The 24322-nt window shown below is 38.0% G+C and overlaps 1 protein-coding gene across 6 annotated transcripts in view; it reads left to right on the top strand.

The window, feature by feature from the left end:
* HOOK3 (hook microtubule tethering protein 3) overlaps positions 1–24322 on the top strand; it is a 114636-nt gene that overhangs the window by 1079 nt on the left and 89235 nt on the right. For 3 of the 6 annotated variants that reach the window (XM_053216500.1, XM_027071604.2, XM_053216502.1), the window contains exon 2: positions 7214–7299. In XM_053216500.1, coding sequence (XP_053072475.1) covers positions 7214–7299 — 86 coding nt within the window. Of the gene's footprint in view, positions 1–7213; positions 7300–12238; positions 12378–14138; positions 14238–24322 lie in introns of those variants that run through there. The other 3 variants (XM_053216499.1, XM_027071592.2, XM_053216501.1) reach the window with 2 other exon arrangements.

Genomic DNA, 24322 nt, shown 5'->3' with positions numbered 1-24322 from the left:
CATGTTCAATTCTGATGCTAACAATTGTGCCTTTAGCAGCTTCTTCGAGAGCTGGACTTAAAACCCATGCTGTGTGTGTCACTAACTCTGGTGTCAGTTTTTGGTGTGTGTGTGTGTGTGTGTGTGTGTGTGTGTGTGTAGAGGTCTGCAGACCCACGGGATAAACCTTTTGCTTTTTCCCAGAGTGTTACTCATTGCTAAAAATGTTAAACGTCATTTCTAGAATAGGATGTTGATTGAGGTGACTACAGCATTTGGGTTCATGTTAAAGGTAAGACGCAGAGATTCTGTTCAGCGGTGCCTTGAGTTACAAGTTCAAATCCTTGAAGTATAGATGTCACTCTCCTGTGTGGGAGCACTTCCGTAGAGGGTTTAGAGAAGCATTGCCTTAGGTAGGTTGTAACAAAGGTGGTGAAAATACTCTTAAGGTTTTCATAATGTGTTTTGTGTCAGGATTCAGATTACGTCTTCTGATATAATACATACAATGGTCGGGCTTGATATACTCTGTAATTTTTTTTTATGTTAGGCTATTGGGATTTCAAGGGTTTTGTTTTTGTTTTTTGCAATAATACAGTTAACATACAACTTACAAATGTAATGGGTTCCAGCTTCAAACGAGGAGATGGATTCCACTGCTGTATTTTAGAGGAGAGAAAAACTGATAAACTGCATAATGTGGCCAAGGCAGGGGAGAGATAAAGGAAAGAATGACCACATTCTTTGGTACTGTGGAAGAACTAGATTTGGCAGAGGTTGTAAACAGAAGATTGAGAATCTTAAGGTGTGCTTTTTGAATCTATACAAGTGCCTCCCTCAATGCTAGAAAAAGAGGCAAGAGGGCAAAGATGAGGAAGCTAACTGAATCTGAAGTAGGGCTACATTGCTTAAAGTCTAGAAAGACAAGTCTTGGAAGTGGAGGTGTATTTGAAGAGCATCCACAAAAAGATGGTAATCGGTGCAATTATTTGAGTGAGAAATGCTAATAAAAATAGAGAGGAAGAATCATAAAGGGAAGTTTGAAGGGATACTAACAGAAGCACACAATATAAGAGCATCTATTTAGAATCTGGTAAATATAAAAAAAAACAGGTATCAGATACTAGAGAGGTCAGGGAATATGGTATTGTAGAAAAGGATTAAAACATTTTTTTTTCAATGTTTATTCTTGAGAGGGAGACACACACACAGTGCTAGCCAGGGAGAGCAAGAGAGAGAGGAAGACACAGAATCCGAAGCTGATTCCAGGCTCTGAACTGTCAACACAGAGCGGGAAGTGGGACTCAAACCCGCTAACCATGAGATTATGACCTGAGCCGAAATCGGACACTTAACCAACTCCCTTAAAAGGATTTTTGAAATGTCACTGGAAAGCTCATCAAGGAAAATTTCTGGAGAAAATAAGATTGGAATTGTCGGGGTACCTAGGTGGCTCAGTCAGTCAAGCATCCGACTTTGGCTCAGGTCATGATCTTCTGGTCTTTGAGTTCAAGCCCCAGATCAGGCTCTGTGCTGTCAGCAGAGAGCCTGGAGCCTGCATCCTGATTCTGTGTCTCCTCCTCTCTCTGCCCCTCCCCTGCTGGCACTCTGTGTGTGTCTCTCTCTCTCAAAAATAAACATTAAAAAAAAATTTTTTTTAAATTAGAGATTGTCAACAAAACTGGAGAGCATAGTCTACACAAAGATTTACAATTCTGAGATTTTGAAACATTTTAAAACCTTGTGCATTGAAATGTTTTCAAAATAAAGTTGAGTTTAAATACTGGATTTGTTTTCTTTAACTTGTCATTATAAAAAGAATAAATGTGCAGAAAATGTTTGAGGTAGCTGAAAGTGTACATTTAGTCTAGTAGGTCCCTCATATCTGGAGGCCAGCTTATGCTGAAAACAATTCCAAAACCAAGTGTAAGAGAAAAAAATGTATGCAGTACACTCCAAAGACAAGACTCCCATTGGAGCACCTAGCAGGCTCAAATCAGTAGACCCATGTGACTCTCAATCTCAGGGTCTTGAGTTCAAGCCCCATGTTTGGCATAGAGCCTACTTAGAAAAGAATAAACTCCCATTTAGACTGATTTGCTCTATTTTACGTAAACTTCTAGCTGCCTTGGTCACGTGGGTTCTGTGCACACAGAAGGTTAGAAGGTAACTGTAATATTAGGCAAGATACAAGACAGCTGCTAGTGACCTAGAAGATCCAAGAACTGAAAGTTCAGTCTGGGTGATTCACCCTTTGAACTGACAGCCTTATAGAATTCAAGAGCCTCCATGCTCAGTTATTGAAGATCATAATTATGATCTTGAATATCAAAAGTTTATTTTCACTACATAGCATTTAGTACTAGATAGGTGGTATATAGTATACTTCAAAAATTCTTCCACTAGGAATAGTTAAAATAATAAAACCTCAGGTGTCTAAAGGGATGTATGTTAGTCGCCTATGCAGAATTCATTTCTGTGGACATGGAATTGCTTTAAATGCTGGATAAATTGTTATTGTATCAAGGAGCCTACTAGCTCAAGAACCAAATGTTCCAAATTTTTGTTGAAAGCGGAATACTTAGGAAAAGACAAGGTACCATCCTACCGATGGAAAATACTTTAAACTTAAATTCCCTATCAGAGTTTATGCAGCAAGCAAGTTCAGCAGGATGTGCTTGAAAATTTCCACTCTACCTCCTCTCCCCACCCTCTGAGTCAAAGTGTATTCTTACCTGTTAGAGAAATCTGCCCTGCCTATTACACCTGTCAAGCCTAATTTCTTGAACTTCACATGAAAAGATTGTGCTTTCCTGGGTTTTAGAAACTGAAAAACCAGAAAAAATCTGGAACACTACCAGTTAATGCAAGAAGCTGAGTGGGAAAAGAATCGTCACATAGGCTCACATTTCTTCTGGGAAACCCAGCAATATTAACATATCCTTGTAATTTTCATATTACTTAGCAGCCAGTGAAATGCGTACTAGTGTATAGACTTGAGGAAGGTATAATTATTGTGATGGTATCTCCCACATTCCATTCTCTCTGCTCTGCCTAACTCTCTTCTACCAACAATTTTTGTCCTCTGATGGAGGAATAGGAAATCCATGTACAAAAGTTAAAGCACACATTTTTTAAAAGCTTTAATTTTCTTTCTTTTTTAAAACTGAGGGTCAACATAAAATGGTAGGCAAGAGTATAGGTTCTGACATTAGACTACCTGGATTCAAATCCTATCTTTGTCTCATATTAACTGTTGGTGACTTTGGATAAGTTACTTTATCTCTGTGTTTGATCAGCATCATTGGAGGCTCATTAAAACACTGATGGCTAGGCCCCATGTCCAGAGTTTGTAATTCAGTAGGTCTGGGCTGGGACCTGAGATTCTGCATTTCTAACCAGCGTCCAGGAGATGCTATTGTTAGTGACCTGTGGAACCACACTTTGAGAACCACTGCTCTAGAGCAGGGATTTTTAACTTTAACATTACTTACATTTGGGGCTGGATAATTCTTTGTTGTGGACAGTACCCTGTTTATTTGAAAGTAGCATCCCTGGCCTCTACCTACAAGATGCCAATGGGACCCACTAATTTGTTAAAAACAAGAATGTCTCATAGGGAGCAAAATCACCTGTGGTTGAGCACTGTGGTTCTAGAGATACTAATTCCAGGTGATTTCATGTTTTACTTTTCTCATGCTTTTGTTGAGGAGGGTGAAGTGGAGGTTGGATAGTGTTAATACAGCTTTTTGGAACTGAGACAGAGATTATGACCTTTCGCATAGAATTTCACATCTTAATGCTTTTAGGTGTAATTATCTTTAAATTTTACTGTACTGCTATCCCAAAATATGCTGTAGATGTTAACTCAGAGGTTATGAGAACTGGTAGAGGAGAGATTATTTTTTAAAGTACAATTCACATACCATAAAATTCATTCTTTTAAAATGTGCAATTCAGTGGTTTGTAGTATGATGACCAGGTTGTGTAGCTATCACCACTATCTGATTCCAAGAACATTTTCATCATCCCAAAGGAAACTCCATAAAAACAGATTTTCTTTGGGACTTGCTCTACTTTATCTCAGAGCAGAGATGAACATCATCGACCCTCATGATCAATTATTTACCTCAAGACCCAGTACAGAGAAAGCCACATTTAAAAAATCAGGATGAAGATAGTTTTTTCTAAATCCCAAGACAGAAACAGAGTTTTAAAACTAAATTATTTAAGAAGAATTATTAAAAAATTGAAGAATTATTGAAGAATTGCCTGCTTTATTGAGTTTTTTCTTCTGATTGCCAGAGGCAGTTTTTTAATCTGCTTTGGATCAGAAGGATTCAAATGCCCAGTGCCCCACCATATAAGAATTACTTGGTAAGCTTGTTAAAAGTAGATTCCTAGACTTCTGCAACTTCCCAGATGATTCTGATGTATACCAGGTTTGGGAATCACTGCTTGTAAGTTTAAAATACCTAATGTGCATTCATTTTCTCATACATTCTTTTAGCAGCACATCTCCCCCTAATGTATTTTTCCCAATTGCTAGATTGAAAAACTCATAATAAGAGAAGTAAAGTAGCACACCCAGGTTCACACAGCAAATTAGGGGCAAAGCTGGGGATAGAATTAGTTTATTACATTCAAAACATACTGAGGGCTTGTTCTGTATCAGACCTAAGATTAGTGAGAGAGATGAATGAGATGTGGTTCTCACTGCTGCTTTTTCATTCTAAACAAACCTACAGGAAAGATTGATGTATCAACTGTAAAATGAAAGGTGCTTATCTCTTTAAACTACATTGTTGTTACCATATTACCATTGAAGAGGCAACTAAAGATAGTATGGAGTAAACTTTAATCTCAGTTCCTGCAGAGGTATTTATTTGTTCCATTTATTCATCTACTAATTATTTATTGAACCCCTACCATCTACTAATTATTTATTGAACCCCTGGTAGGGGGTTATGTCCGGGAATGACTTTGGGACTTGAGGTTAGTGTCCGGGAATGACTTTTCATTGCTTCTCCCAAATGGATAGCTAGATAAAATACACTTGCCATATGCTTTAAGGTAATTCCCTTAGTTTTTGTCACCATAACCACCACTGCCCACAAGACTCTCCTATGTAGAAAATATGGAAAAGCTACTGACTGCACTTGTCAGCCTTTTTATTTTTTAAAGGTTTGATAGATGATACAGTATAAAGAAGTAGACACTCATCTTCTGTTAGCAAGAGACTAAATTACTAGACTATTTGTTAAGGGCAGTTTGTCAATATTTATCAAAAACCTTAAAATGTACATACACTTTGACTAGTAATTTCACTTCTGAGAATGTAACCCAGTAAATAAAAATGTGTGAGAAGAACTGTTATTCCCAGTATTTCCATTGTCACTACTTAGTTTGATCTCATCGGTGTTCATAATGTAAACTTACTAAAATAAGTCTCTGTGCCTGCCTCTTTCCCTCCAATCCTTTCTTCATACTGTAGCCAGTGTGGTTTTTATGCAGTGCAAATCTCATTTCCTGCTTGGGGTCCTTTGCTTACTCCCCATTGTTCTTAGGATAAAGTCCTAACATGGCTTACGAGGTTTTGTACAATAATGCTTCCTTCTTTAGCCCCATCTTTCACCATTATACTCTTTTCCTTGTTCCATCTCTTCCTCCTATTCTTGCCCCCCATCCCATGGTAAGCAAACGTTTTTCATTCCTAGACTGCATCCCACTCTCACTTCTAATCTTTGTGTTGCTCTTTCTTTTTGCTAACCTATAAACTGCAAGAGCATGGCCTACCTCTGTCTTTTCTCAGTGATTTTTTTTTTTTAAGTCTTGGTTGCACTATTGGGTATAATCATTGTTGGCTTGGCTGTATTATCTTACTCGTGGAAATACTTTCTACTATTTCTCAGCCTTGTCATGTTGACTAGTACAAAGTTAGTTTTTGGGTTTTTTTTTTTGCAAATTTCTAATTCAGAATACATTTTTTTGAGAGAGAGAGCACGCCTGCGCACATGCACACAAGTGTGGGGGAGAGGAAGAGGGAGGGATAGAGATAATCCCAAGCAGTCTCCACGCCCAGCAAGGGAATGAGATCTCACAACTGTGAGATCATGACCTGAGCTGAAATCAAGAGTCACTTAGTCAGCTTAGCCACCCAGGCGCCCCTAATTCAGAATACATTTAAATTCAAAAGTAATTGAGGGGACAAAACATAAGAGACTTAAATATGGAGAACAAACAGAGGGTTACTGTAGGGGTTGTGGGAGGGGTGATGGGCTAAATGGGTAAGGCGCATTAAGGAATCTACTCCTGAAATCATTGTTGCACTATATGCTAACTTGGATGTAACTTTAAAAAAATAAATAAATAAAAATTAATTGAATATTTAACCTACTGCAGTGAATGTAACTTCTACATCTGTTTAAAGATATTTTGGTTTTAAGTAAAAGAAGTCTCAACTTGGCAAGGCTTAAACAAATTTATCTCATATGCTTTGAGACTTCAACAGTTTTTAATTCAGTGGCTCAGTTTTGGCCTCAGGGACATAGTTCTTTGTATCCTTCTTCTGTCATACACTGCATTGGCCTCATCGTAAAATGGATTCCATTAAGAGCCAAGATGACTGCTTGTGACCATTGAGTCAACATACTTGTTCACATCAAGAGGAGATTGGCTTTGGGGTTCCTGACTGGCTCAGTCAGTAAAGCATGTGACTCTTGATCTTGGGGTTATAAGTTCGAGCCCCATGTTAGGTGTAGAGATTACTTAATTTAATTTAATTTAATTTAATTGATTAAAAAATAGATAGATTAAAAAACCACTAAATTTAGTTTAATTTAAAAAGAGGAGATTGGCTTTTCTTTCCCAAAAGCTCAAGTAAGCTCTTTGGTTCAAATTGCCTTTGCCCTGTCAATCTCAGAGTCTGTCACTGGTAGAGGAGATGAAGATATCAGGACTTGCTTAGATTGATTATCTGTGATGAGAATGAATGCTGGGAAGTCACCAAGTGCCCAGCACAATTTCTTTCCTACCCAAGGGAAAAAATTACAGTAAGAACCTGCAGGAAATTTCCCACAAGGGAAAATGTTTCCAACTCTTCCACTTTTTAAAATTTATTACTACTCCCAAGGTGAGATAATCACAAAAATAAACTAAGAAATCTTGTGTGTAGTTAATCATGGAATCCACCGAACTCAACTCCCCCACCCCTCCCTTTTTTTTTTTTTCCCAGATCCAGACATTTAACGTGGATGCACCATGCCAGACCGTAGAAGATTTAACGAATGGGGTTGTGATGGCCCAGGTTCTTCAAAAAATGTAAGAATAAATTGCTTTGTCTTTTTGTATGTTCTTATATGTGAATATTTATTAGATTGAAAATATGGACAAAAAATAAAGGGTTCATATGAAACGTGTGTTGGATGTAGAATAAGAACTGTGTCAGTGAAAATTTTGATGGCATGTACTCATTTAGGTACAGATTGACTGGCTGAAAGTTCAGTTAGGGCTTTAATTGTTATAACACTCCAGTAGTTTTAGCAGAATTATTTGCTCTTGTGTTTTTCAGCATAAGCTTGGCAGAAATTTTCATGTTAGTGATGAGATTTTCTCATTGTATCAAAATCTAGAGCCTAATCCCTCTAAAGGATTTTGCTCAAATGTTATCAGTGAGGCCTTCTCTGACCACTCATATAAAATAAGTGACAACCATTCCCTTTTAACCTTTTGTGTTCTTTGAAGTATGTAACACCATCTTATATACCACGCATTCATTTGTTTTATGCTGCTTCCTCCACATCCATGTACACACAGACACAGACACACACACACACACACACACACACACACACACTCACACACAGTGTAAGCTCCACACAGAGGCAGGGATTTGTTTTGTTCACAGTTGTATCCTAGCACAGTGTTTGGTTTTTGGTTGAATCATATGAAAATGCCCTATGTAGGTCACAAATATCATAAGTTTTTCAAGATTCAGTTTGCATCATGGATACTCATGTCTACTGAATGACTGAAAGAAGGACATACTTGTTTGGGATATACAAAACATACCTGATTTTTTCCTTCTAAGTACTTGAAAACATAGTAGTTGTAAAACTGATGTTGTATGGCTATCTTCAACTTTTGATCTGGGAAGTTTTCAAATAAATCATAACATGTAAATTTAAAAAATCATTAGGTTTGATGTGATTTGAGAGAGATACTTTTTTTTAAAATTTTGTTTATTATTGAGAGAGAGTGAGTGAGAGAGTGCACACAAGCGAGCAGGGGAGGGGCAGAAAGAGGGGGAAACACAGAATCTGAACAGACTCCAGGCTCTGAGCTGTCAGCACAGGGCCCGAAGCAGTGCTTGAACTCATGAACTGTGCCGAAGTCAGACCTCTACTGACTGAGCCACCCAGGCGCCCCATAGGGAGATACTTTTGTCTTTGAAGCACTGAGCACTTTGAGGCCTCATGATATTAGAGATTTGCATATCAATAAATGGGATTTCCTGCAGTTGTGTTAAGAATTAATATCATCAGTAAGTGAATTTTTGCTGTTGTTCACTTTGCAGTGGACTATGTAGAGTTGCCCATCTGAAAAGCAGTTCAGATGCCTGCATTTCAGAGAATCTCTCAGTGTGCCTTTAGTACTGGGGACTCATGCTTGAAAACTAGCTTGCTGTCACTTTCTTCCAGAACTACGTGGCACATCTCTCCAGATACATAGGCGCATAGACTTCTTGATGGAGTGTGAGAAGGCTCATTTGAAACCTTGGATCAGGCTTGGTTTTAGCACTCTGAGAAGAGTGAGCTTGTGATTTTCATGGTCACCTCTGAGTGATGCCCTAATAAGTTTTAGAAGTTGAATGGTCTAGAGAGTTTCAATGAAGCTAAGCTTTCCAAGTATATGTCACTAAATGGATTTTTTGTTTAAGTTAATTAGGGTAGGATTTCTGTCACTGCAGAAACCAGAAGGACTGTATGTGTATATTGTTTTGCCAAACCAAGATCATAACATACAATATTTTAATTTACCAAAGTCTTGTAGGCATATTTTTCATCAGTACTTAGTTTTTTTTTTTTACCTTTTTCCCACAAAATGCCTTCCGTTTTTCCTATTGTTGTGGTATAACATACACAGAAAAGCATAATAAAAAAAGTGAATTTGTGTATGTACATGTTGTATGTATTTGTGTGTGTATACACATCTAAGTAACCACCACCCAGATGGTTCCCTCATGACCCGTCCTAATCAATAACCCTTGCCCCCAAATAGTCATGATTGTGACATCTACACCACTAATTAGTTTTCTCTGTTCTTGGGCATCTTATAAATGGAATCATACAGTATGTACTCTTGTGTCTGACTTCTTTCACTCAACATAATGGCTGAGATTCATTCATATTGTTGCATGTTATTTATTTTTAATAACTGTATAATATGTATGATTTCAAGGAAGTTCAGTTCCTCCTTGTCCCTGTGGTATTTATTGAATGGCTACTTTGTGTCCAGCACTGGTGATACAAGGGTAAGCTACAACCCACAGGGCAGGTACCTTCAGAGAGTTTATAGCCTTAGGAAAAACAGAGTTTAAATAACTATGAAAACAAAATTGCTATTATAACCAGTGCTCCAGGGCAAAAATACACAATGTTATGAAAGTTTGTAAAGAGGCTTATTTAACTTAATCAAAGAAGACGCGAACATTTACCTGAATAAAGAAATTAAATCTGCAAGATGATTGGTAACAGATTTCTTAGCATGTGGAAGAGCATACACTGAGGCCTCATAGGCTGATGGAGCATGGTGAACACCACCACGGAGAGAGGGTTTGAGTGATTAAAGCAGAGACAGGGGAGCATGTTACAAAATGAGATTGGAAGGATAGATGTTGCCAGATCACGTAGGGCCTCATGTCTTTATTCCAAGGGCTGTGAAAAGCAATTGAGGGATTTGGGGTCAGGGAAGGGTTAACAGTCAGATTTACATTTTTTAAAACTTTTAAAAAAAAATTATAGTTAGTTAACGTAGTGTTATATTTGTTTCAGGTGTACAGTATAGTAATTCAGTACTTCTGTACATCATCTGGTGCTCATCACAACTGCACTCCTTAATCCCCATCACCTATTTAACCCATTTCACTCCTCCCCTCTGGTAGCCATCAGTTTGTTCTTTATAGTTAAGTCCCTTTTTCTTTTTTTTTTTTTTTTTTTTTTTTTTGGTGCCTTTGCTGGTTTGTTTTGTTTCTTAAATTCCACACATAAGTGAAATCATGTGGTAGTTGTCTTTCTCTGGCTTATTTCTCTTGGCATAATACACTTCAGTTCCATCCATATTGTTGCAGATAATAAGATTTCATAATTTTTTGTGGCTGAGTAATATTCCAGTGTGTGTGTGTGTGTGTGTGTGTGTGTGTGTGTGTGTGTGTGTGTGTATGTGTATCTCAATGTGCACCATATTGTCTTTATCCATTCAGTGGATATTGGGTTGCTTCCAAGTCTGGGCTATTGTAGATAATGCTGCTATAAACATTGGGTGCATGTATCCCTTTGCATTAGTATTTTTGTATTCTTTGGATAAACACCAGTAGTGTGATTGCTAGATCATAGGGTGGTTTTTTTTTTTGTTTGTTTGTTTGTTTGTTTGTTTTAACATTTATTCATTTTTGAAAGAGAGAATGTGAGCGGGAGAGGGGGCAGAGAGAGAGAGAGAAAGAGAGAGACACAGAATCCGAAGCAGGCTCCAGGCTCTGAGCTGCCAGCACAGAGCCCAACGTGGGGCTAGACCTCACGAACCACGAGATCATGACCTAAGCTGAAGTCAGAGTATCAACCAGCTGAACCACCCAGGCACCCCAGGGTGTTCTATTTTTAACTTTTTGAGGAATCTCCGTATTGTTTTCCAAGAGTGGCTGCACTGGTTTTCTTTCTTTTTTAAAATTTTTATTTATTTTAATTTTTTTTTTTTAGAGAGAGAGAGTGCATGCAAGAAGGGGAGAGGGACACAGAGAGAGAATCAGGCTCAGCATGGAGACTAATGCAGGGCTCAACCCCACAATCCTGTGATCATGACCTGAGCTGAAATCAAGAGTCGGACACTCAACTGACTGAACTACCCAGGAGCTCCTCTCTTTCTTTCTTTCTTTTTTTTTTTTAATGTTTATTTTTGAGAGAGAGTGAGAACAAGGGAGAGAGAGAAAGAATGAGTGGGGGAACAGCAGAGAGAGAGGGAGACATAGAATCTGAAGCAGGCTCTAGGCTCTGAGCTGTCTGCCCAGAGCCCAATGTGGGGCTTGAAACCATGAACCTCAAGATTATGACCTGAACCAAAGTTGGACGCTTAACCAACTGAGCCACCCAGATGGCCCTCTTTTTTTTTTTTTTTTTAAGATTTTATTTGAATTCTAGTCAGATTTACATCTTGAAAATACTCTGCAGGTGTAAAATAAATTAGAAGAGGCCATAATGATGAGGGATGATCAATTGGAAAGAAATTTGTAGTAAGTCAGAAGGGAGATTATGGTACTTTGGATTAGAAGGTAGTGAAGGAGATGAAGACAAGTGGGTGAACCCAAAATAGTAGAGAAAGCCAAATGTTGATGATTGGTATGGGAGGTATCAAAATTTACTTTTAAGTTTCTAACTTAAGCAAATACATAGAAGAAGGTGCAAATGACTGATGTGGGAACGTTGAAGGGTGATCTGCTATGGAGGAGTGCTGGATGTATCATGAGTTTAGTTTGGGGGACACTGACTTTGGTGTTGATACATAAGAGAAAATGCCAAGTTCGCAATAGATCACATAGATTGAGAGGGTAGAAGAGAAGTCCAGAATCAATTTGGCTATGTCTTATTGAAGACATTATTGTGGGTTAAGTCACTTGGGGTATAGTACAGCATAAGAAGAAAATATGTGTAGCCTGAGCCTTGAAGAACTTTGACATTTAATTCTTGGTTGGAACCTCAAACAGCAGAAGTGCCAGAGAGGTATGAGGAAAGCCAAAAAGGTGGGTGCCAGGCAGAGAGTTGCATTGCAAATTGCAAATCTTTTCATTTTATTTGAGCTGGTAAGTGAAAAACTGTATCTTTCTGTAGTTTAAGTAGAAGTTTTAGCAAATATAAATGGATGTAAGTATGTTTCTTGTTACTGTAATTTTTTTCTCTTTTTAGTCTTTTAAATCATTTCCTATTAATCTGCTTTCCAGCTTCTAAAATTTTGTTGCTGTTGTCTTCTTTCTCTTTTTTTGTCCATATAGGTTCATGTCCCCCCTCTTTAAAAGACACGTTTTTTTAAGAAAAGTTTTGGTTTAACAGCAAAATTGAGTGGAAAAGAGTTTCCAAATGGGATGATGAAAAAGTTCTGGGGATGGATGTTAGTGATGGTTGCACAACAATGTGAGTGCACTTGATACCACTGAGCCACACACTTTAAATAGTTTACATGACAAATTTTATGTATATTTTACTACTTTAAAAAAAGTTTTTACAGATTGAGAGAAAAGTATGGCAAATTCCCACATACTCCTTGCCCCACTATACACAGAGCTTCCCCCACTATCAGCATCCCATACCAGAGTGCTACATGTGTTGCAATTGATGATCCTGTGCTGACACATCATTATCACCCAAAGTCCCTAATTTATTTATTTTCTATTTTTTTATTAAAATTAAAATTAAAATTAAATTAAAATTTTTTTTTATGTTTGTTTATTTTTGAGAGACAGAGAGACAGACTGTGAGCTGGGGAAGGGCAGAAAAGAGAGGGAGACAGAATCCAAAGCAGGCTCCAGGCTCTGAGCTGTCAGCACAGAGCCTGATGTGGGGCTCAAATTCACGGACCATGAGATCATGACCTGAGCTGAAGTTGGCTGACTGAGCCACCCAGGTGCCCCCAAATTTATTTTAAGTTTCTTAATTTCTTTTATAAATTTATAGTGTGAGCAAGGGAGGGGCAGAGAGAGAGGGAGAGAGAGAATCCCAAGCAGGCTCCAAGCTGTCAGCACAGAGCCCCGATGCAGGGCTTGATCTCACCACCATGAGATCATGACCTGAGCCAATATCAAGAGTTGGTTGCTTAACCAATTGAGCCACCCAGGCACCCCTAAAGTCCCTAATTTACATTAAAGTTCACTGTAGATACGTGTAGATACAGAGGAGTTTTACTGTCCTAAAAATCCATTTTGCTGCACCTAGTCATCCCTCCTTCCCCCTAGACAGACTCCCAGCAACCCCTGATCTTTTTTACTGTCTCCATAGTTTTGCCTGTTCCAGAGTGTCAGGTAATTGGAATCATAATCATATGTAGTCTTTTCAGATTGACTTCTTTCACATAGCAATATTGCCTTTAAGATTTCTCCCTGTGACTTGATAGCTCATTTCTTTCTAGTACTTTTCTGCAGCTTCATTGAGATGAAATTGACATATAGTAAATTGTACATTTTTAAAGTATAGCATTTGTTAAATTTTCACCTAAGTAGATACCTGTGAAACTATCACCACAGTCAAGATAATGAATGTGTCAATCACTCCAAAAAGTTTTTCAGTCCCTCCTTTTTCCACCCCTCTCCCATCTCTAGGCAACCACTGATTTGCTTTCTGTCACTATAGATTAATTAGCAATTTCTAGAAATTTATATACGTAGACTCACACAATATATTCTCTTGTTTGAGGGAGAAGGTATGGCTTCTTTCATGCAATATAATTATTTTAAAATTCATTCATATTATTGCCTGTAATAGTTCATACATATTTCATTGTATGGATATACCATGATCTGTTCATCCATTCATCTGCTGATGAACATGTGGGTTATTTTAGTTTAGGACTGTTACAAATAAAGCAGCTCTGAACATTAGTGTACAAATCTTTGTATGGAAATATGCTTTCATTTCCCTCAAGTAAAATCCCGCCTAAGAGTGGAATGGCTGGAACATATGGTTAAGTGTGTTTAATATATATTTTTTTACATGAAATTTATTGTCAAATTGGTTTCCATACAACACCCAGTGCTCATCCCACCAGGTGCCCTCCTCAGTGCCCATCACCCACTTTCCCCTCCCTCCTACCCCCCCATCAACCCTCAGTTTATTCTCAGTTTTTAAGAGTCTCTTATGGTTTGTCTCCTTCTCTAACTAAGTGTGTGTTTAATATTTAAGAAACTGCCAAAGTGTTTCCAAAGTGGATGTGCCATTTGTGGTCCCACAAGCAGTGTATGAATGTTCCTATTGCACCACAGTTTCACCATCACTTGTAAGGTCAGTGTTTTGTGGGGTGTTTTTTAAGATTTTATTTTTAAGTAATTTCTATAATCACTGATGATGTCGAGCATCATTTCAGGCCATCTGTATATCTTTTTTGGTGAATGGTTTCCCGTAATCTTTTGCCTGTTGTTTATTTAGATTCTTTGTATTACTGAATTTAGAGTTCTTTATATTCTAAATACAAGTCCTTTTTCAGATGTATATTTTAAAATATTTTCTCCCAATTTGTGGCTTCCCTTTTCGTTTTCCTAATAGTGTCTTTGAGAGGCAAAAGTTTTCAATTTTGATAAAATCTAATTTATTTTTCTTTCATGTTTTTTTTTTTTATGTTTTTAAAGGTTTGTTTTTAAGTAATCTCTATACCCAGTATGGCGCCAGAACCCACAACCCTGAAGATCAAGAGTTGTATACTCCACTGACTGAGCCAGCCAGATGCCCTGTTTTTTGTTTTTTGTTTTTTGTTTATTCTATTAACAAATGTTTAGCAAAGCCAGGGTCACTTAAGATTTTCTTCTACATTTTCCTTTAGAAGTTTTATAGTTTCAGTGCATATATTCAGGTCTATGATGCATTTTGAGTTATTTTTTGTATAGAGGATTGTTTTTTTTCTTTTTTGCGCTATTTATTAAAAAGATCCCTTTCCCATATTTTCAGGACTTTTGATTATGTTGATTTGCCTAATGACCAGACAGACATCATCCATAGATGATTAAATTCTTACTTGTTTAAATATTTTTTACTAATAGATCAGTCACTAGAAACATTAAGGTGTTCAAAACGAAAACCTATTTTTTCCCTTAAGTCTTGAGGGAACTGTGACTGTTAAATGAATTTTCTATTTTCAACCCACTTCAGAGAGCACAGGATTTAAATTGACTGTGCTGTTAAGCCTGTGATTCTTGGTTAACCTGCAGTATGTGTGCCAAAGAACAATCAGCACTTTTCCTCATCAGCTTTGGCTCTGAAAGAAATCTGGTTCTCCCCTAATGCTACTTGTGCAGGCTTCTCAAGTGATGGCTATTTTTACTCCCACAGGCTTTAGAAGTACACTTAGCCCAGAGGCGGTGCTCCTCAGTGCTGTTCCAGACCATTCTCCTTCATCTTCCCTAAAACCCTAGTTTTGAATCTTATGATATCATCCACTACCCTTCATTGTTGCTATCATTTCTTCTTGTTTCTCAACAGTTTTGGATCCTGGCACACGATTGGCTCTTTTCAATACTACTCTTATCTAAATTCTTGGTGATTTGGATATCCTTGCCTACCAGTTTCTTGAACTCTTCTCCATTGATCTTGTCTTCTGCTAGATTTCAGCCACTCATCCCCATGGTCATACCCCGTACCTTATAATTAGTGATAATGTGTAATCCCTCCATAATCTCAGTTTTCTCATTACCACTGTCTGATTATTGTTCCTGTCTTTCCACCTCACTTCCTCTGGTATCAAGTGTCCAATAATTCTTTGATTTTCTTCAGCCAGTGTGATCTCAACATTGTCCACCTTCATCTCTTTTTCGTTCCTCTTATTTAGCTGAAATTGCATGGTCAATCATAATCACTCCCTTGTGTATACTTTTAGCTTTGCTGCCCCCCTCATATTTGTTTGGCAAAACCACAACTCTGCTTAAATCTACCATCCCACCAGTTTTACTTCTTACCTATGCAGCTGAACCCAGCTGAAAAATAAAAGCAAACCTGCTGATGGATCTCATTTTAAATTTCTCACCACAAAATTGCAAGTGTTACCTTATGGAATCCCACAGTTGTACTGTGTTGCCCTAGTCTTCCCATTCCCCCAACCTTCCAGATGACTGTCTCACACTTTTCTCTCTTCAAACCTCCAGTATCACCTTCTCTCTCATCTGATCCCCTTAACAAGGTAGGATACATCCTACTTCTCAGGAAGTTGAAACAAATGTAAAAGAATTTCCGTGGAATCCTATGACGACGTGTACCCACCTACCAGCATCAGTTTGACTTTGCCTTGCAAGCTGTTGTCTACACATGAGCTGTGGGGTTGATAGGGAAGGGTTCTATCTTAAAGTCAGTACCTGTACTTTGTATTTTGTACCCTATTGCCTCTCGCCTACTCAAGATCATCCCTTAACCAGTTTGCCTCTCTTTCCTACATCATCACTTTTCCCTTCTCTGCTGGATCATATCTATTAGCATGTAAGCACACTGTTACTTCTTTTCTCTTTAAAAATACTTCTCATGATTTCACCTCTGTCAATCAATTTCTCCTCCTTTTGTAGCAAAAACTTCTTTAAAGCATAGTCTGTATCCAACCATCTCAAATTCCTTTATTTCTGCTCTCTTTAAATGTGCTTTTCAGGCAGGGATTTTTTTTTTCCCAATCATTTTATTAAAATTTCACTTTTTAGGGGTGCCTGCGTGGCTCAATCAGTTAAGTGTCCAACTTCAGCTCAGGTCATGATCTCGCAGTTCATGAGTTCGAGCCCTGCATCGGGTTCTGTGCTGACAGCTCAGAGCCTAGACCCTACTTCAGATTCTGTGTCTCCCTTTCTCTCTGCCCCGCCCTGGCTCATGCTCTGTTTCTCTGTCTCTCAAAAATAAATAAACGTTAAAAAATTCTTTTTAATAAAACAGCACTTTTTAGGACCACCAATTATCTACACATTGCTGATTCTCATGGCCCATTTTCAATCCGTATCTGGACCTGACAGCAGCATTCAAAGTACTTACCTCCTTGTTACCCTCTGGGGTTTTGTTTGTTTGTTTTAATGTTTGTTCATTTTTGAGAGAGAAAGAGAGTCACTCAACTGGCTGAGCCACCCATGCGCCCCAACCTTCAGGTTTTTCTCCTGTCTCACCAGATGATCTGCATTTCCTCTACTCATTTTTCCTCTTCTATCCTACTTCCTCACACTGGAGTGCATAAGAACTCAGGCCTTGCTCCTCTGCTCCTTTCTGTGTTCACTTCCTTGATGGTTTCTTTTAGTCTCATGGATTTAAATGTCATCCATGTCTTAATGACTCTCAAGTTTGTGTATCCAGCATCAATCTTTCCTTTAACTTCTAGACTTAGCTCATTTTCTACTCAATGTCTCCATTTGAGTCTAAAAGATATCTCAGTTATATATAAAACTAAATTCCCTGTTTGCTACCCAAAAGTCACTCAGCCAAAAATCTCATTTCAGTTGGTGTTTCTTGCCTTCCAGTTGCTCAAACCGTAAAACTTTCTTTTTCTCCCCATCCCACATCCAACCTATCAAGAATCCTGATAACTATACTTTTAAAATGTATCTATAAAATATATCTAAATCTAGCCTTTAGCTCTAACTTCCATTTACAGAAAAGTACAGAGGCTAGAGAAACAAGTTAAATTAAATCATGAGGAAACAATTAGGCAAATCCAGAAAGTAAGATATTTCCCAGGGCAATTGACCTAGTCTCCTCAGTAAGTCAGTGTCATGAGAAAAAAGGAAGGAGGTAGACTGTTTTAAATTAAAGAGCCTGAAGAGGTGAGACAGAGACACTAACCAAATGCATTGCATGGTTCTTGGAAATACTGCCATATGCAACAACGTGGATGAACCTGGAAGACATTTATGCTTAGTGAAATAAGCCAATCACAGGACAAATAGTGCAAGACTCCACTTATATGAGGTATCTAAAATCATCAAATGCATGGAAGCAGACATTAGAATGACAGTTGCCAGGAGCTAGCAGTTGGGGCAAGTGGCAAGTAAATATACTTGCTGTTCAGTAAGTATAAAGTTTCAGTTATACAAGATGAGTAAGTTCTAGGGTTCTGCTGTACAACATCGTGCCTATACTTAACAGTATTGTGCACTTAAAATTTTGTTGTGAGGGTAGATTTCATGTTAAGTGTTCTTTCCACAATTTTAAAAACACAAACAAATGCAGTGCATGATTTTTCTTGAATCTCATTTGAACAAATCAACTATAGCAGACGTTTTAAGGATAACGTAGGAAATTTGAAAATAGGTTGAATATTGGGTGGTATTTGGAGAGTGTTGTATATTAGGTGTATATCAGAACTATAAGAAAGTGCCTTACTGATTAGAGACGTATAGTGGAGTTTTTAGGAGTAAAATGTCAAATCAAATATGGAGCAAATGTTGGGAGAATGTTAAATCTCTATGATTGGCATATGGTTGTTCACCATGATATTTTCCTTCTCTGAATGTTTGGAGAAGTTTTATATTAAAAATTATTACCTTTACTGCTACCACATTGACCACCATTATCTCTTCCCTTTATCGTGTTAATAATTCCTGACTGGGGTGTTCTACACTTGGCTGCCCACAGTCTAATGTGAACCCAACTACCAGAGTGATTTTTTTAGTTAGCTTAGAATTCTCATTGGCACCCCGTTTCACTCAGGGTAAAAGCCAATGTACTCATAATAGTATATCCTAAGTGATATACTAGTGGTAACAAGTGACGACTTGTTACCATTCTGATGCCTTGTTTACTTGTGTTCTTTCCCACATCAGTTCCCTTGCTCATCCTTATGCACATCTGGCAACTCCTGCCTTAGGACTTTTACATGATCTCTCATAAATCAGATGTCCACACAACACTCTTCTTACCACCTTCCAGCCTTCACCAATATTTGCTGGTTTTTCAATATATCCTGCCTTGACTACCTGTTTAATATCATCAGCGCCCTTACAGTCTAATCCTCTTATCCTGCTCCATAGTAAGTATTTTGGAAATATTTATTGAATGAATGAATATGGGCTTACAAATTTTGGCTTTGAAATTAAAGCAGCTTTTATCTTTTGTATCCAAGAAGAGTTTACCACTACTCTGTCATTTTCCATCAACAATTTCCCTGATAACAGCTGGATGTCCTGCATTTCAGTTCTGATGCTAACTTCTGAGTTAGCACAGACTCCACAAGTTAAGGCCTCAGTCCCATAAAACTGCCCCCACTTCAGATGCCAGGAGGACATGGGGTTTTCAGTGCATCCACACTTTTTCCTGGCCAACTACAAATTCAGGAGTTCCTGTGAACTCCCCTCCACTGCCACCCCTTTCAGTAATTTTCAAGAATGACACAAAACTCAGGAAAGCTTTATATTTATGATTACAATCTTATCATGAAGGATAAAATCCAAGAATAGCCAAATGAAAGAGATGTATAGGGCAAGGTATGGAGCTGGGGGCAGCGCAGAGCTTGCATGCCCTTTCCAGGCATACTACCCTCTCAGCACACTGATGAAACTTAGATGAAACTTTCACCAACTTAGAAACTCCCTGAACCCAGTTATTTAGGGGTTTTATTTGGGGTTTCACTCCATAGGTATGATTGAAATTATGAACTCAATCTCCAGTCCCTTCCTGGAGGTCAAAGTGGGGCTGAAAGTTCCAACCCTCTATGTGTTTTGTTCCTTTGGAACGAGCCTCCATCCTGAAGCTGTCTAGGGGTCCATGATGAATTACCTCATTAGCATAAACTCAGTTATGGTCAGAAAGTGCTCATTATAAATTACAAAGGACACACTCCTGAGGACATTTTAAGGGTTTTAGGAACTCAGTGCCAAGAACCAGGGATGAAGACCAAATATATTTTTTATTATACCACAACCACATATTGATTGAAAGAGTAAAATCAGAAGTAGTAAGTTGTGCCTCTGAGTGCCTTTAGTTCTAGTTTTCAGAGTTTTAGAAAGAGGGGAAAATAAAATAGGAGACCAAAAGAGATAAAATGAAGGTCAAGCTGTGCACAGTGGTCGCAAGCCTCTTAAATGGATACTTTTCAAAGAGCCCTGAGTTGTTGGTCCTTGGCTCAGAGCCTATCCCTTATGCGCCTTTATTGCTTATTTTGATACAGTAGGGGCTAAGCATAATTCCCTATATTTTTATTGTTACCATAGATGTGAAATTTAATTACTATAGCTAACTCTTGAATAGACATTTAACTTCAGGGGACCAAAGTGATTGTTTTGGGTAATTAAAACATAGGAAAATAGACCTAAGAATCAACATATCTAAAAAAGTACTAAGGTTTGCTAATAAAAATGCCATATTGAGAGAGAATCAAAATATAGTGTTGGTTTTGGACCCGTCTCGATTTGGCTGAGTTCAATAAGAATATTATGGTGCTTAAGTAATTTTAGCAGTATAAATGAAATTTAATATGTTTATTTTTGTTAAGGTAATTAACTGCAGGCAGATAATATATTTCTGGAATTTTATTAAGTATTAAAGTCAATGAGCTTTTTTCTTTTCTCTGTCTCTCTTTTTTTATTTTTTAGCTTAAGAAGCTATGACTGGTACATAAGTTAAAGTCAAATAGATGTGCTACCGGAAAAATCTAAGGAAATGGTTTTGTATGTTTCATAGGTTCTTGTTTTTTTGTTTTTCTTAGCAAGAGACAGGACATAGTAAGAAGCTAAAGATAGCTTCTTACTCATGAAGAATGCTCCAGTAAGATTATCCGTTGTTGTTTACATGTCTGTGCAGAACTATGATCTATTAAGATCTTGGGGAAAAGTACCTTTATATTGTTTGATCATAACCTGAGAGCATTAATTAAGGGGTATTTAGAAAGCATTGCTGAAATTGTAAGCTACTTACAGAAACAGTTATGGCTAGATGCCTGCATATTGAGTCAATATTTATTACTCAGAAAAGTCACATTGGATATAAGAAGACTGGACTACGGTTTTTGCTATGTTCTGTGCAAGTAGTAGACTGGAGGCTTATGGATAGCTTAAAAGTTCACTTTCCAAATTTATTTTATTTTTTTTAATTGTCTATTCATTTATTTTGAGAGAGAGATAGAGGACATTCATGTGTGAGCAGGTGAGGGACAGAGAGAGTGAGGGAGAGAGAATCCCAAGCAGGCTCCATGCTGTCAGTGCAAAACCCAACACGGGGCTTAATCCCATAACCACGAGACCATGACCTGAACTGAAATCAAGAGTCAGACTCTTAACCAAGTGAGCCACCCAGGCGCCCCCCCCCCCCAATGTATTTTAGTCCACAGATATTTTAAAAAAATTTTTTTATGTTTATTTGTTTTCGAGAGAGAGACAAAGAGTGCGAGCAGGGGAAGAGCAGAGAGAGGGAGACACAGAATCCAAAGCAGGCTCCAGGCTCTGAGCTGTCAGCACAGAGCCTGATGTGTGGTTCAAACCCACAAACTGCGAGATCGTGACCTGAGCCAAAGTTGGACATTCAACCAACTGAGCCACCTAAGCACCCCATATTTTAGTCCACAATATTTATTGAGAACTTGCTATGTGTTAGAAATGAGGTATGGGGAAGGAGTGGGAACAAATACCTACCCTTAATGAATAACAGAGTGCCATGAACAATATTTGTCTTTCTCTTTGGGATCTAGTTTATTGAGCATGCATGAAGGAGATAATTAGACACAGGACCTTTAGTGTTGTTTGCTGGAACCAGTTTTGTGTTGAACTCTGCTGACTTAAGATTTATTGATTTATTTATTGATTTATTGATTTATTTATTTATTTATTTATTTATTTATAGAAAGAGCAGAGGAGGGGCAGAGAGAGAATTCCAAGCAGGCTCTGCACTGTCAGCAGCGCAGAGCCCAATGTAGGGCTCGAACTCATGAACCATGATATCACGACCTGAGCTGAAGTCAAGAGACAGACGCTCAACTGACTGAGCCACCCAGGTGCCCCTCTGCTGATATAATTTTTAACAAAAATTATTCTGTCAACTTTGCTGCTTAATTATCTGATAGAACTTGTGGAAATTATTTAATTTCTGAGTATGATATTCTTCAATGGTAAGAGGGATAATAATACCTTCCTTGCAATGTCATTGCAAATGTAAAGTACCTGATTCAATGACTGGTATGTTTACTAGTCCTTAGCAGTGGTTTTTGTGTTTTCCCTTCCTAGCTTAGACATAATCTTTTAAGGAATAAGCAAACTGTATCATAGTGTTTGATTTGCAATATTTTATTCAGATATTCTTTTAGTTACAATAAGTATTGTTCTAAATTGCAAATTAAGTATCCCAGGAGTTCTTAGAGTGTATAATTTTCTTACACATTTTTAAAGTTAATTGTTTATGTAAACTACCCCCCAACACAAGGCTCAAACTCATGACCCCAATATCAAGAGTCATGTGCTCTACTAACTGAAACAGCCAAGCACCCCTTCTTACACATTTTAAAGCATTCTTTTCTATAAGTTTATGAACTTGCTGGTGAAGTGTATTTTTAAGCAGTGTGACCCTAAATTGCCACTCAGTAAATTCAGCATCTTTGGCTTTGACTAATCATCAGCCAAATAGCACCAAACTCAGATTGTCTTCCTTATGAGTCTTTTTTTGGTTGGGAAGACTAACATTTGATTGGCAATGATTATGCTCTTTAGATTATTCAAGTATCAAAAAATATTGAATATTTTCTAATTTCTGTATTTTTATAATACTTTGGTATTTTAGAACTCAATTGTTGCTTTTCTTTGCATTATCTGTTTTTTTTTAATGTTAATTTTTTGAGGGGGGAGAGTGCACATGGGCGTGAGCAAGGGAGGAGCAGAAAGAGAGGGTACAGAGTATCCAAAGTGGGCTCCGCAATGATAGCAGTGAGCATGCAGGGCTTTAATTCATGAACTGTGAGATCATGACCTCAGCTGAAGTTGGACGGTTAACTGACTAAGCCACCGAGGCGCCCCGCCTTATCTATTTTTACAAGAGGTTTTAAGGGACAAGGACACTTTTGGGGTGGTCTGCCCATTTTTCACAATCACTTTCTCTGAATCACTCTTATCCTGCCAGATGTGGTCATTCTTCCCCTTAAAGTTGTGTGTGTCCTACTTGCAGCCCTCAATCCTTTTGGTTACATATAAATCGGATTAGGGATGAAAAAGAGACTCTAGCTGAATTATTTGAAACGATCTGGGAATTTAGAATTGGGACTGAATGATGGCTGGTCTTTAAACTATTTGCTTGAACTGAAGTGGTGAAGACTTGGAACATGTCTGCAGTTATCTTCAGCATTGTATGTGGAGAAACAGAAAAAAGTTGGTCTGCAGAGAGAAACGGTATAGATGGACAGAAAAAAAGATGAAAGGAGAGTACTGTCTGGATTCCTAACAGCTTTCCAGATCCTTATTCCAGTACTGTGTGAGGCCCAGTTATTTTTCAGTACCGTAACATACCTCAGTGGTCTTCCAGTAAGTTTCCTTTTTTTGTATAAGCTTGCTCAAATTAGTTTCTCTTCATTTTTATTATTCTTTTGTTGAATTCTAAAGAAGATGAAGCTTAAAAATAAAAGGGGTATATGACTATCCACATGCTGAAGAATGCATTTAGACTACTCCCTTACACCATACACAATGGGTCATAGACCTAAGTATAAGAGCTAAAAGACTCTTAGAAAGTGAAAGGACAACTCACGGAATGTGAGAAATTATTTACACATTTTATGACCGAAAAGGGGCTTTTATCTTGAATACTTAAAAACAAAAACAAAACCCCAAAAGCAGCTCTTAGAACTCAATAATAAAAAGTGAACCCAAATGTTATTTTATTTTATTTTATTTATCTTACCCATTTTTTAAAATTTATTTATTGAGAGAGAGAGAGCGAGCGAGGGATGGGCTGAGAGAGGGGGTCAGAGCGTCTGAAGCAGGCTCTGCGTTGACAGGCTGACGGTAGTGAACCTGATGTGAGCAAAAATTGGATGCTCAACCGACTGAGCCACCCAGGTGCCCCAAAGACAACCCAATAGGCAAAGACTGAATAGATTTTTCCCCAGAGAGAATATACAAACGGCCAGTGCTCAACATGATTAGTCATTAAGGAAAGGCAAATCAAAACCACAGTGACCTACCACTTCACATCCACTAGGATGCTATAATTAAAAGGACAGAAAATAAGTGTTGGCAAGGCTGTGGAGAAATTGGAACCAACATGCATTGCTGGTGAGAATGTAAAGTGCTGCAGCTTGACCTTGCTTCAAATGTTTGAAGCAACAGTTTGACCTTGCTTCAAATGTTAAACATCGAATTATTACGGGACCCTGCAATTCTACTCCTAGGCATATACCCACATGAAACATGTCCACACAGAACTAGTACATTCAAAGCATCGTT

Source organism: Acinonyx jubatus, chromosome B1, assembly GCF_027475565.1.
Source record: "Acinonyx jubatus isolate Ajub_Pintada_27869175 chromosome B1, VMU_Ajub_asm_v1.0, whole genome shotgun sequence".
NCBI classification, from domain to species: Eukaryota; Metazoa; Chordata; class Mammalia; order Carnivora; family Felidae; genus Acinonyx; species Acinonyx jubatus.
This window is presented reverse-complemented; position numbering and strand designations above follow the sequence as displayed.